The following is a 14,565-nucleotide window of genomic DNA, read 5'->3' on the forward strand; positions in this document are numbered from 1 at the left end:
CCAGTTTTCCACATTAGCCAGGAATGGACCAATAAGCTTTCAATTTCTTGCTTTGTTGTTTGGGTTTGTATCTAGTTTTGTCCTGAAAAACCAGCATTTGGCTATTTAAAATTTAGTCTGGCTGGAATTACATAAAATAGTTCCTTTTCTCACGTTTTGAATTTTTAACCCTTCCAACATGGCTAGTTAACTACCACACTGTAGATAACAGCAAGCTGAGAATACACGCATCACTACAGAACACTCCATAAGACTGTGTAGATAGAAAAACTAAGTCAGGCAGAGTCCACCGTGCTTCATGATCATGAGCGATGTCGATCTGGCATGTGAGTCAGTGTGTCCTTCTCTCCCTTTCACTTAGGCTTGTTTTTGTGGACAGTTTCACTCTGTGGGCCAGGCAGACCTTAATGTCTGGCCATCTTCCTGCCACAGCCTCCTGAGTGCTGAGATTACAGGTGTGGTGATTCAGACATGAGCTATGACATCCAGCTACCCTTCTCCATTCTTAATTTCCATGAAAGTACATATTTGTGTCGATAAACGAGATACTCAAAATAACAGTAGAACATTTATTACTTGGTCAAAGTTGTCCAAGTATCAAGAACAGCTCTTCACATACTTTATTATAAATTATATAAACATAATTACCTGGAAGTTCTCCAAAGGTCAGCATCTTTGGAAACACCTCTTATTTTGAGCACAAAGGCTATACTATCAGAACTCCCGAGTATTCTTTTACACCTGGCCGTTGTTATTGCTAGTTTCAGACTTTTACCAAGTGCCACAACCCAGATGCATAATTCTGAAGCAGACGATCTGCCCAAAGTCTTACCTCCCCACATCTTGGCATCAGCCATAGATACGTAGGTACGATCAGGTAAGCGAAGGAACAGCCCTTCAAATCTGAAGGTGCTCTAATCACTCACCAATGAGATGATTTTCTGAAGAGAAGTTACCCCTGACAGCTGTAACCACTTCTCTCTTCCTTGATAATGAAATCTAGGGTTGGGTCATACCTATTGCCCTACCTGGAATGGGCCAAAATCTTTCCCACAGGAAAGGGGATTGTGGCTGAGATGGAACACAAAGAGGACTTCTGGGGCATGGTAATAGTCTATTTCTTGATCTAAGTGGTGGTTTCATAAGGATTACTCCCCACACTCTAAAATGAAACTATAGAGACCAGAGAGGATGCTGGCCCATCTCTGATAAAATCAGAAGGCAGGTAGGTCATACAGAGCCTAGAACTTCTAGGTCCTGACCTTGGAGAGAGGGATTAGACAGTCTTTGAAGTTTTTCTCCCCCTACATAACTCACTGAAGGATTTGTTTTCTGTTGCTCGTGTTGTTCCTTTCAAATGTGTCTTCTCAGTTTATGAGACTTACCTCCTAGTTACTCATATATGCACCTCTGCTTCACGCTGCCAAGCCCACTCAGCTCTTCTGGCACCACCAGCTCCAAAGCACAGCTGGCACTAAGGATTTCAACTCACCCTCAAGACAGGGCCAGGGAAGTCTGTTTCTAACTGCTCTCCCTAAGCAAGGCAGTTTGGTTTTTAATTCTGCTGTGAAGATGGTAGACTTGGACTTCTGTGTACAAAGTGACGATTAGCCCTGCTCCATGCTCCTTAATAGGCCAGCTGAAACTCTGGGCAGAACTATTCAATGGAAACCAGTAAGTTGGTGTTTTCTTAATAAAAATTAAAATATTCCCGAGAATACTAATTAATATTTTTAAACATTCACTTTAAAAAAGAAAAAAAAATAAAGGGATTGTCATATATTTTTTTCCCCTTCCTGAATGGCTAGGGGCTTAAAATAATTCAGTGGAATTTACTGCTCATCTTTTATACTTACTCAGCTTAACTAATGTTTCAGTAAATTTTTCACAGTTGATTGCAACTCGGCATAATAGATGGATGAACTGATGATAAGAAAAGAAGTAGTCTAGCAGCATACGATCATAAACGTCATCTTTGCCCTGAAGGTTAAAGATGATAAAATGGTTGCACTTAAATTGTATAATAAAGAGCATATTTTGTGCAAATGTAATAAGATTAAGTAAAAAGCTAATTAAATCTTTAACTTCTATAAGAATCTAGTTTTAAATTCCAAATTTCTAGTGTTATTAAGATCATAATTGTCGTAGGTTTATTGTCAGTGTGCAAATGCTATCAATTATAATTACCCATCATTTCTATATACTTTAATAGAGTAAAAGTACTGAGATTTTAGCATGTCACACTTTAGCTCTATAAACATATCATCAAGAAGAATGAGTTATATTTGATTTTTGAAAGATTTGAGGATATTTCTGTAAGGGTAACTATAATGTTAATTATTTTTAATATTTTATAATGGAGAATTGCTCAAATATACTTAAGATCCAAAACCAGTAGGCAAGAGAGAGTGTGGATGAAGGTGTGGGTGAAGAAAGCTAAGGGGAAAAATGTTTTTAAAAAGTGTTAAAACTAACATATCTTGTGTTAATATAGCTTGTTTCTATAATTTAGGATTGACACTATTTTAGAATAAGCATTAGAGAACAGGAACCAGATGATCAATCTATCAAACAGTGACATTATGGGTAGGTTAAGGAGAATATGGTTATAGGGACAGTAAAAGAGGTCTTGATTATATGGCCAAATTAAAAACATTCCAAGTACCTAATTTGACTCTGTAGATTTAGAAGCAGGATACAACTATAATTTAGCCTAGTAACAAACTAAGGTTTACTATTAAGCTATTTTTTTAGAAGAAGAAAAAAAAATCTTAACAACTTGTGCTTACTGTTGATTTTGCAAATATCAACATTTCAGAGCACTTAAAGGAAAAAATCCAAATGAATCTAATTTTAGGATTCATGAAACGTTCACATAAATCTAACAGACTCAACAGCCAGGGGGAAATCTCAGATTACCTTGTGCTATAGAAATACGGTTTTCCTGGCATCCCAACATACCTTACTGGTTTCCACCATTGTGGGCAAGAGGCACATATTGAGTTCAGGGCGCGGAGGCCGAATATTGCTTTTCCCTCCTATTAGCTTGATATTTTCTCGACAAGGGAAATAAGGTCCAAGAGACACTAAGACATTAAAAGTGTACAATAAGAATAAATGGAAAAAAATAAGTCTCCAAGCTTCAGTGTGCAGAATGATTACATGCCAACCATATTCAAATATTATGTTAGAGAAATACGTACTTGGTATATTACTGTGATGGTAAGTACAATGGTTGTGTTGTAGGAAGGGAACCAGAGTATGAAGAAAATCATGGGGACTCAAAAGGACAAGTTCCTTGAGGACATCTGAAAATGAAAACAATTTGGAGTATTAAAACACTGGGGTTAGATTTACTCACTACTTTTGAATTCACAAATCCTGATGAGGTGGTAGTGTGCTGAGTACTACAAACTGGGCTCCTAACACAGGGAGAAACTGTCTAATGCCCAACTCTGGATGAAAAGCTGTGATAACCACAGCAGAGGGCCATTACTTAAACCAAGAATTTACAACATTATCACCATTCTCCACATTTTCCTTGCTTACTTGTAGACACAGTCTAGTCATATAGCAATATACCCTGATTATTTAGCTTTATCAAGTCCATCACAACAGCTTGGATCCGAGAGATACCTGATAATCTGCAGCCCGCTATTAAAGTTTTATGATATTGGCTGGATTAATCCTCACTCACTAATCACACAAGAGTAAACCTCATCATGGGTAACTAGTTGTTTATGTTATTTTGAGAAATTACAAAGAGTTAACAGTCTGTAACACTCACTACTTCAAGTGGTTCCTAAGGTAGTAAAAAACTTCACTCTATATTTAAAATGAAGATTCTTCTAGCAGCTATGTACTGTCATTCTGTAAGTAATCAGTCACAAAGGTGTTATACTCAAGAGTCTATAAAGTTACTAAGAAATGCTTTTAAGGCCAAAGACCCACAGTGAAGCAACTAACCTTATCTTTTACACTGTGAATTCCACTTTGGAAATAACGACATAATTCTACCATGTACATATAGGATCGGAAGATTATTTAGAGCTGCAAGAAACCTACAAACAACTGAAAGAGACTCAAATACTCTGCCCACAAACACGGTAACACTAGCATGTTAAGCAAAAACTTGTTTTTCTTAGGACCTGCTTGTCTGTGAGTTATACAGACGAGTATCACTGTTTTCCAAACACTATGATGTAATGTCACAACTTCAAAAACAAAACAAAAGACAAAGTGAAACGAACACCAGAAATATTTACCTACAACTTTTATTTTTCAAGCAACTTACCTATGCAAGCATTTCTTAGTTCTGGAGGGCTATAGGAATTAAGAAGGGTTAGAAGTTTATGGGCAAATTCAATTCTCTCCTGCCACTGGATTAATGCTTGCTTCACATCTGCAAATAGAAAAGCATATGTAAATGGGCTTTTGAATGATCACAGCTCCTCACAAAATTTCCTTTCTGCTGTAATACTAACATTGCAAGTTTCAAATTAATTACATAACAACATGTTTGGTGAAAGCTAAGTGGTTAATTTCATGAGATCATGAGATTACTACATTAAACCGCTCTGCTTTTTATCCAGGGGGTAGAGGGGAGACTGGGTCTGGCTAAGTATAGCCCAGGCTGGCCTAGAACTTTCAATCCTCCTGGGCCACTCTCCTGAGGATGAGGATTATAGGTATGTGTTTAACATGCTACATCTTGAGATACTGCACTTTCTAGAATCAGAAAGTTATTTTTTATACTTATTTCTATTGAAATTAAAAATGACCTAATCTGAGCTATGAAGGTTAAAAAAATCCAACTTATTACTGTGTGTGGAAGATTTTCTAATCTTCCAAATATTGACTGCTACAGAATGCTTTGCCTATTGTTTTCTAGCAGATATAAATAAAATATATAAGAACATTCCACCTTTACATTGAGGACATGGTAAACATTGCCCAATATTAGCCAGCTCAGGAACCATCGGCACAGAAACTAGTAAGACGAACAAAAACCAAAAACTCACTTTAATGGCAGCAAAATGGTAGCAAAAACAAAAAGTAAAATGACCAAACCTTTTCTCTGAAGATATGGGCGTGTAGACTTCAAAACCGAAAGGAATATTGACAGAAGCTCTACTAAGTCTCCAGTGACATGGCAAGCTGTAGCTTCATGATACATCATGTGCAGTGTGTTGAAAGACTACAAGTGATTTAGGAAATAAAAAATTTAAAATCCTTAATTTCATTCTACTTTAGACACAAAATAGTAATGCTTACCTCCTAAAGGTATTTCCAGACTCAGACTGTGTGTGTGTACAGCAAGTGTTTTGTTTTCTATCTCAAACTGCTCCATTTATCTACTCTGTATGTGTAAGTGCATACGTGTGTGCATGTCAGGTATCATCTTCAATCATTCATCATCTTTTTAAAGAAAACTTCTTGAAAACATTTTTATGTCTGTGTATGTGCCTATGAAGGTTAGAAGACATTTTAGAGAACATGGCGTTCTCCTTCTATTGTGTGGATCCTGTAGTGTTCAAACTCAGATTGTCAAGCTTACGGAGAATTACCTTTACCTACTGAGCAATCCCCATATATATTTTTTTAAATTCTGGTTTGTGCCGGATAGTGGTGATACATGCCTTAGTCCCAGCACTTGGGAGGCAGAGGCAGGCAGATCTCTGTATGTTCAAGGCTAGCCTGGTCTACAGAGTGAGTTCCAGGACAGCCAAGACTACACAGACAAATCCTGTCTCAAAAAAAATAACCAAAAAACCAAAACCAAAAACAAAACAAACAAAAATTCCGATTTGTTCTAAGACTGCAGCCTTAGAAATAAGCAAGAAGCATACACTGACCAGAAGACTGGCAAGACCAGGGGGCTGTATTAGCTACCTTTCCAGGGTCTGTGTACAAAGAGAGTAGTAACTTACATTAAATGTTTAGTTCTTTTTTATTTTACCATATAAGAAAGCATCCCTTCTTTTAATCCTCTCAAGTCAGTTTATTATAGTTCATATATTATTCAAAGTTCAAAATTCTGAGCCTAGGTTCTGTGGCAGTCCATAATATAAAGGCTGTATCGTACATATTTAACCTGTAAACTGGAAGGACAGGAATTGTATCTCTCTTGCTATATTCCTTTGCCTAGCATAATATATAGCACAGAGTAGACATGTCAATCCTCAAACAGAGCCAAAACTTCCTTGCCTTTGGGCTCAGGGAGTCATTTATTTGAATATTTTCCCATTTACCACGGGCAAGTCCAAATTCTTCAAAGTGTAGTTTCTTATTCGATAACACTATTTACTAAAAAATCAACAATACATCTGAATTCGTGCAGTACTTTCTACATGCACCATTTTATCTTATCTCCAGCATGAGAGTAAAGAGCATGATATACTTCTGGTGGCTTTACACCATCTCCCACTTGTGAACTAAGAACCATGGAAAGCATGCCGGCAGATTTCAGTCCTAGGCAAGTCTCAGGGCCTTCTGTTTTCATTCCACCAAATAAGCTTTTGTGAAATAGTGTGTAACCTTGATTACAAATCACATGATTTTCATTTTTATTTACTAAGTGAAATCACTAAAACTAGTCTATTTCAAATAAACCTAAATATTAAATAAGGGTAACCTATAAATTCCTGCCACCTCTAAGACAGTTCACTAGACATTCTTTATATACAAGCACTAATGTCCTGGAAAGAGTATTCAAACGAGATACATTCATAGAGAAAGGCAATAGAACATTTACCTCAGTCATCAGGATTAACCCTCGATTAAATACCACAAGAAGTCTGTCTTCGTCAGACTCTAATAGTATTCTGAAGGCACTAGAAGAATAGAGATAGTCCAATTTGAACAGAACAGAACAATCTGGTGATGACTGACAGAAGTAAACAAAACTGACTTGAGCTTCTGTCTTTTCTATCACATCAAAGAAACTGGCTACATCTACTGCTTGTTTTCTAAATGTCTTAAAAATTATTTTTATTTCATGTGCATTGGTATCTTGCCTGCAGGTGTGTCTGTGTGTGAGAGTGTCGGATCTCCTGGAAATAGAGTCACAGACAGTTGTGAGCTGGGAATTGAACCAGGTCCCCTGGAAGAGCAGCCAGTGCTCTTAAGCACTGATCTGTCTTTCCAGCCCTTGTTTTTAATTCTAGGAGACTTTGTTATGTGGCTCAGACCAGCCTCCAGTCTGTGCAATCCTCCTGCCCTGGCTTCCCTAAGTGCAATTACAAGCATGTACACTATTTCTTAGTAATGTAGAACTGAACGAGCATCCCAAGTATGAAATCTAAAAACACTCTGAAATCTCAGGATTATTAACCTGTCAGTTGGCACTCAACTGTGGGACATTTTAGATTTCCAGATTATGGATGTCCAGAAAATTTTTCAAAGTTAAAAAAAAAGTTCTCTCAAATCAGAAACACTCCTACTTCTAAGCACTCTGGGCATACTAAGGGAGACTCAACCTGAAAAAGGAAATAAAAAAATCTTGCCATGTAATTTAGAGGGGAATGTGTCTATTAATATCTAATCAATTCTTCATCCACAATGGCAAGAGAAAGGTAAGATAAGAGTATTTTTAAATTTCAGTATACCAATGCTGACTTTTTTTTTTTTTTTTTTAAAATAATGAGTTTGGGCTGGAGAGATGGCTCAGTGGTTAAGAGCACTGGCTGCTTTGCAGGTACTGACTGACTGTAACTCCAGTTCCAGGGGACCCAAAACCCAATGGCAAAACAATAATGCACATTAAAAAAAAATTTTTTAAACAATGAGTTTATCTCTTCAACTCTTAAGTTCTGTATTCCAAAAGCATTCATCAGCTTGGGGAAGAAAGGGTAACATGGGGGGTGGGGGTGGGGTGGGGAGGACAAACCTGAAAACCCTAAGAATAGGTTAGGACCACACTATCTGAGTAGACACAACTTTACTCCTTCACTTCCACTGCATGCTTCCTTTCTTTACTCAACAAGCAGCAGAACTCCAACACTTCAATGGAAAACGCTGGAAACAATAAACCTTTAGAAAACAATGTCTTCAAACTGAACGCAAACATTGAAGAGAGTTCCTCTAAACAGATTTGGCAGAAATGCTTATTTCATTTTGTAGACTACTAAAGATTCTGAAGGAGATATTCTAAAAGAATTTTCTCTTGGGTTCATTAGTTTAATGTCACAGTGAAGACTTCAAGAAAGCACACCCAAAACTGTGCCCACTGGAGGACCTCAACGAGTCCCCCATTTCTCCATGCCTTCTCAGCACTATAATAAACTGGGCAGAATTTTACTTCTATAAGTAAAGGAAATAAAATGTGATTTGTGGCAGTTCTTTTCTAAGTAATTCAGTCAATTCTATAGCTCGGCACAATCTACTGCATAGATGGTTCTATTATTTTTGCTAATCCTATAGATAAGAAAGCCACACAGATCTGAGAAAAACAGAAGAGATATTAACAGTCAGACTCATCTTAATATGCAAAAAGCTGTCTCCAGAGGTCTCTAGACTGGAACTATCCAAGTAGTCTGATGGATTGTCACAAACATGACCTTCAGACATTAAGGACTCTTTAAACCCTCAAATCTGATACTAATAAAAGATACATCAATACAAACCAAAAGAAAAAAACTGTTCAAAGTAGGTAAAATTCTTCCTAAGTACAGAAATGTTTCACCAATAACCTCGACAAATTTGTAAATTGGGGAGAGTGGGAAGGAGGGCAGATAGAGCTCCGCTGGTAGAGTACCTGCTAACATTCACGAGGGGCCATGGGTTTAATCCCAACACTACAAAAAATAGAAGAGTGGCATGCATCTGTTATCTTAGAATTTAAGAGGTGGAGGCATGAGGAGCAGAGGTTCAAGGTCATCCTTAGCTACATGGTGCAAGTAAAAGGCCAACTTAGGCTTCATCAAACTCTGTATTTAAAACAATAATAATAAATAATTTTTAAAAGAACAGGCTTTTAGTTATAAATAATAATTTTCTCTTTCAGTGCCGAAAGGGCCCATGTTCTCACTTGGAAAACCAACCCCCCCTACAAAAAAAAAAAAAAAAATCACAAAGTATCTTTTTACCTTATTAAAGTAGTCCAACAAGAGCGGCCATCTAAGCAACGTAAATAACAGCTTATAGTTGTTTTCTTAAACTGTTTAATATCTTCTAATTCTTCTTCTCGCATGTCTGGCCTCTGAGCTATAAACAGCTGCATTAAGTTAAACAGTTCTTCCACAGCCTGAAAGAGGCAAATATGCAAAACGATCATTTTTCAATCTTTCAACATTTTGATTATCTGTTCCCCATTTCTGAATGAATATTCATTAGCCAACTACTAAAACTCACTAGCCAACTATAAAAATCATAGGTTAATCACACAACTAAAGGAACCAGTTATCAAAGTCAGTAATGAAATCTACTTAAAATTTGAATACGTTATATACTATCACATGATAGTCTAACCTTTGACATTATAAAGCTCATATCTGAGAACCATGTAATCAAGTTACTCAAATAAAAACCTCATGTTTTACCATGTTCATGACTTTGTGATGGGCAGTATTCATAACTATCCTGGAGTTAATGCAGCTGCATATGGACACGCCTATATGATCCTTAAAATTAAAATTCACAAAGATTCAACACTATAAATAAGTCTTTTTTTCCTCAGATAAAAGTCTTAATGTTGTTTAAAACACTAGCATTTTAAATTCAAAGGTGCATATAGCAATAGGCTGTACGTATCCTCTGTTCCATTCCTTTAATAAACAAGAAACCATTAATTTGTTTTAAAGACTTTTAAAAACATGCATTTATTTTGGGAAAGGGGGACAAATATGAATGGAAGTCAGAGGACACCTTTCAGAAGTCAATACTTTCCTTCCACAATGTGGATCCCAGGGATCACACTGAGGTCATTCATCAGGCTTAGTGGCAAATGACTTTTCCCTCAAAGGCATCTCACTTGCTTTGTCTTAATGATTTTGAACACCTAAATTAAACTTGAATTAATATTGTTTCTGAGACACACCTTTGTATCAACATTTAGAATAATCATTCTAGACTCATGGTTAGTGATGAAATATGGGAATTAATATTTAGTGAAATCATTAGCTGTGATTTTTATGAATTTATTTATACAAATGTGAATAGTTGAGCTTCTAACATATTTATTAATGAACTAAACTGCATAGCTTTATACTTTTCTCAGCAAAATTTTCATGGAAATTTCTAATAATGGAATTCTAAAAAAAAAAAAAGACGATTCCATCTGACTGACAGAAACCAACTCAAAAGGACAAGCATTTTTCACTCAGGCAACTCTACCACTGGGATATGCAACTCTGGGTATCACAGTAACTAAGTTAAATGCTATTTATGTGAGCCATGATGGAAACAAACTAACTGAAAATAAATACTATCATGATCGATTCAGCTTGCGACAGACACTCTTATCTGTTTCCTTCATTTTCTATCCTTAGCTTCGAACTTTATGATACTGAATGAACATATTTTCTTTCTTACATTACAAGCAATCTAATTCTGAACTGGAGATTACACTATTCTTTCCGGGTAAGAGATTCTAAACTCACTATATGATCAGTGAAGAACATTTTAATCTAATAAAGGATAGTTTACAAAGGAGAGACAAAGGTGAAGCATAACAACCAGGAATGATATTACATACAGGGAAAATACAACATGAAACTTAGAAGTACTCTGGAAAGAAAAGGGATAAGGTTGGAACTGTATGTACATATAAACTAATGGATCATTCCTCTGAAATATGGAGAAACACCACTACAGAATACTACTACTAAAAAAATGGTGTAGCTCACACATTACCAAGTATACAGACCTTGATAATGAATATCTAATTAAATTTTATAGATGTCTATGTGTTTTTTGTATGCATGTTCATGTGGGAGGCCAGAGGTGTCTGTCATATTCCCCTGGAGCTGGAGTTACAGGCAGTTCCAAGCTGCCTGGTGTAAAGGTTGGGATACAAACTCTGGTCCTTTGGAAAGACAGTACACATTCTTGACTGTGGAGTCCTACCTCTAGCCCCTGAATACCTAACTGTAAAATAATACTCCCTTGAGCTATCTTGACCTTTTCAGTAGGCACACATTAAAGATATATTTACAGAGCATAAATTTGGGTTGGCAATATTTGCTTAGCATGGTCAAGGTTCTAGATCTGTTCTCCAGCATTGCCAAACAAAAGTTAAAAACAAAACAATATAAAAACCACATATTTAGGGCACTGGAGAGATGGCTCAGAGGTTAAGAGCACTGACTGCTGTTCTTCCAGAGGTCCTGAGTTCAATTCCCAGTACCCACATGGTGGCTCCCAACCACCTGTAATGAGATCTGGCGCCCTCTTCTGGCCTGCAAGGACACATGCAGGCAGAATACTGTATACATAATAAATAAAAAAAAAAAATCACATATTTAAAAAGGTATGTGCCATTGTAAGCAAAACTGTAACGTCAGTCTAACAAAATAGAATCACTTATTTTATCAATTATGCTGCATTTATATAAGGGTATTTAAGAAATGCTAAGTCTTTAAAGATGGTTAGGATGGGGCTGGAGAGATGCTCAGAGGTTAGGGCCACTGGGTCTGATTCCCATTACCCACATGGCAGCTTGCAACCATTTACAACTCCAGTACCAAGGGATTCTGCCCCCTCTTCTGGCTCCAATGGGCACCAGGCTTGAATGTGGTGCACAGACAAAACACCCATACACATAAGATAAAATTTTAAAGAAAAGTATTACTAAAAAAAAAAAAACCCCAAAAAGGTTGGGAGGCGGGTGTAGCTCAGTTGCTAAGCACATGAACATGAGCATGGGTTCAATTCCCAGCAATGAAAGACAAAATGAGTGAATGATTAAAGTTAGACTATTCTGTATTTAATCATTTCTTAAATGTACTGCTAGCTAAGCTCAGGAAACAGATATTAAAAGTATTGAGTGTACTCACTCCAGGGTACTGGCTGGCATGTGGTGTAAGGTTCTTAAAGGCCCACTGGATGTTCTGGTGAGAAGCCAGTTGTCGCGTGAACGCAGGCGATTGCTCACAGCAGAGCCTCAGAATGCCGTAGTAGGCAGGCAGCATCCCACGGTTAAAAAGCACCACATCCTGATCATCATGGTCAGCAAGGATGTAATTGAAGGCAATGTTCTTGGTTACCACTGGGTTTTGAACAATAAGGCGGATATTCTCTGGACAGTCAGCACACACATTGTACCAAAATGAAAGCAAAGCCTGTTTATTGTGATTTGTAGCTATTGCTGGCTCAGAAAGCTTAGGCTGGAAAAGGTTCCACAAATCCATGAAATATGTGGAAAACATCAGCTTCTCAGTTTTGGAAATTAAACAGTAAGTCATAAAGCTAAAATAGGGCACTAGCTTTGTAGTGCCATGAACAGCAGCATCAACATAAAGTTTGGCTCTTGAGAGCAAACCAAGGAGCACGTTGTAGACCTGATGTAGGACTACTGTTGTGTCTGGACTGAGTGGAAGGTCACGGGTTGGGATGTGCAAAGACCTTGTTGACCGGAACATCTGGCGGAATGAATTGCTTGGTATAAGGGACACCAGAAGATAAGCTGCAGCTATAAAATGTAAAACAAAACTGTCAGATCCTTGTAAGATTTAAGTAGACTGAAGAGCAGTTATTAAACACAAAACCACTCTTCCCTTTATCAATAAAAATGAATAAAAATTAAGGGACATGACATCTCTTAAATATCCTTCTGATTTACCTTTGGTCCAGGAGAAAGATTCCCACAGGATAACGGAGGTAGAACCTTCCTTCCACTCTGCCACTGCTGTACTTTAAGTGGCCACACTAATCACCATTACAGAAACTGTTGTTCTTTTTATTCGGAGACAGACACTCATGCTACTCAAGCTAACCCTGAATTCCTGACTCTCTTCCTGAATCTCCTAAGCGCTGGCTATCAGAACTAGTTTTCAACCTATTTGTTCAGGTTTTCCACAATGTAGAATTCTCCTATCTTATAATCTATTTTTTCCTAAGAAATAGTATGACTTAAGAAAGAGAAAAAAAACAGCATTTAGAACAAAAAGGCCTACCACAGCATACTTGATACCACTGAATCATTTAATGTTTTAGGTCTTAGATCAGGTGTTACTTTACAAACACCCTAGTAAGTTACTTTGTAACAATTTAAAGATAATGCCATATAACCCACTTAATAATACCTACTAAGTTTATGTACGTCCCGACAGAACGCCAGTCCCTGCCCATTTTCCTGCCCACTTTCCGAGAGAAAGAGATGAATGTTCTGTGTGGCGCAGGCTGCTCTACATGCCCCCCTCACTGCTGCAGGATGTCAAGGGCTGGGATTAAAGGCACTAACTGGCTACAAAGTCTTTGAAAAGACTCATTTTTGAGGTTCCTCCCTGCTTTGGAGAACTGCTTCTCAATGAAACTGTTTGCTCCTTCTTCCTTGCCAAAAGTCTTCTCAAGGATAAACTAGAACTTAAGAGACTCCCATGGTATGCATGTCATTAAGCCTATTATTAATATTCACTTATTAGATGATTCCATCTGCACAAGCTAAGAACTGAGCTGGATTATCAGGTCTTGTTTAGTAAGTACTATGAAACCTGGAAGAAATCTACTTCCACTGCTACATAGTAAGTCTTCAACTTTTGGGGCATTTTGTTTGTTTTCTTTTTTGAGACAGGGTTTCTCTGCACAGCCTTGGCCATTCTGGATATCAATATGTAGATCAGGCTGGCCTTGAATTCATAGGTATCTGCTTGCCTCTGCCTGCCAAGTGCTGATACTGACAGTACGCCATACCTTACCTATTTTAATACTTGGTGACTCAAGTTTTCTTTTCTCAACATCAGTTATTTGTTAAAGCTATTTTGTAGTTTTTATAAGTCCTTTAAGTTTTTTATTTATGTTATTTGAATTATTATTTTAAACTATCTTTCTTTTCAAATATTTGGACACTAATATTAAAAGCACTTTCTTTTTTCAGTTTTCACTGCTTTAAATTTTTTTTCCCCTGGTTTTTCGAGACAGGGTTTCTCTGTTGTGGTTTTGGTGCCTGTCCTGGATCTCACTCTGTAGACCAGGCTGGCATCGAACTCACAGAGATCCGCCTGCCTCTGCCTCCCGAGGGCTGGGATTAAAGGCATGCGCCACTACCGCCCAGTTGTACTGCTGTAATTTTTAAAATAGTACTTAACAATTTGTTTCTTAACTGAAGGTTTTTGTTTTAAGAGACAGGGTTTGCCAAGCTGCTCAACTGGTATTTTAAGAGTAATCCTTCTGCCTCAATCACTGAGACTAAGGACTACAAGCAGCATACTACCATGTCAGGATCCTCACTGACAGGCTTAAAAGTAATGTCATTGGCCATGTCTACTTTGGATAAATGACTTGCAGGCAAGTCCTGAAATGGCATTATAAAAATTAGAGGGAGGGGACATATTTTTCCTAAAGGCTCTTTGTGTGTTTGTTTTTCATTTGAGACAGGGTTTCTCTTTGTAGCCCTGGCTGTCTTGGATT

At 37.4% G+C, this 14,565-nt stretch overlaps 1 protein-coding gene across 4 annotated transcripts in view; it reads right to left on the reverse strand.

Moving 5' to 3' along the window:
- Usp34 (ubiquitin specific peptidase 34) overlaps positions 1-14,565 on the reverse strand; it is a 191,773-nt gene that overhangs the window by 12,028 nt on the left and 165,180 nt on the right. For 3 of the 4 annotated variants that reach the window (XM_052734681.1, XM_052734680.1, XM_052734683.1), the window contains 8 exons: positions 11,994-12,628; positions 9,087-9,244; positions 6,755-6,833; positions 5,071-5,197; positions 4,295-4,402; positions 3,204-3,308; positions 2,962-3,086; positions 1,857-1,980 (listed from right to left, as the gene is read on the reverse strand). In XM_052734681.1, coding sequence (XP_052590641.1) covers positions 1,857-1,980; positions 2,962-3,086; positions 3,204-3,308; positions 4,295-4,402; positions 5,071-5,197; positions 6,755-6,833; positions 9,087-9,244; positions 11,994-12,628 — 1,461 coding nt within the window. The remainder of the gene's footprint in view (positions 1-1,856; positions 1,981-2,961; positions 3,087-3,203; positions 3,309-4,294; positions 4,403-5,070; positions 5,198-6,754; positions 6,834-9,086; positions 9,245-11,993; positions 12,629-14,565) is intronic. The other variant, XM_052734682.1, reaches the window with a different exon arrangement.

The sequence above is a fragment of the Peromyscus californicus genome, unplaced genomic scaffold (assembly GCF_007827085.1).
Source record: "Peromyscus californicus insignis strain IS unplaced genomic scaffold, ASM782708v3 Scaffold_13__1_contigs__length_99412109, whole genome shotgun sequence".
NCBI classification, from domain to species: domain Eukaryota; kingdom Metazoa; phylum Chordata; class Mammalia; order Rodentia; family Cricetidae; genus Peromyscus; species Peromyscus californicus.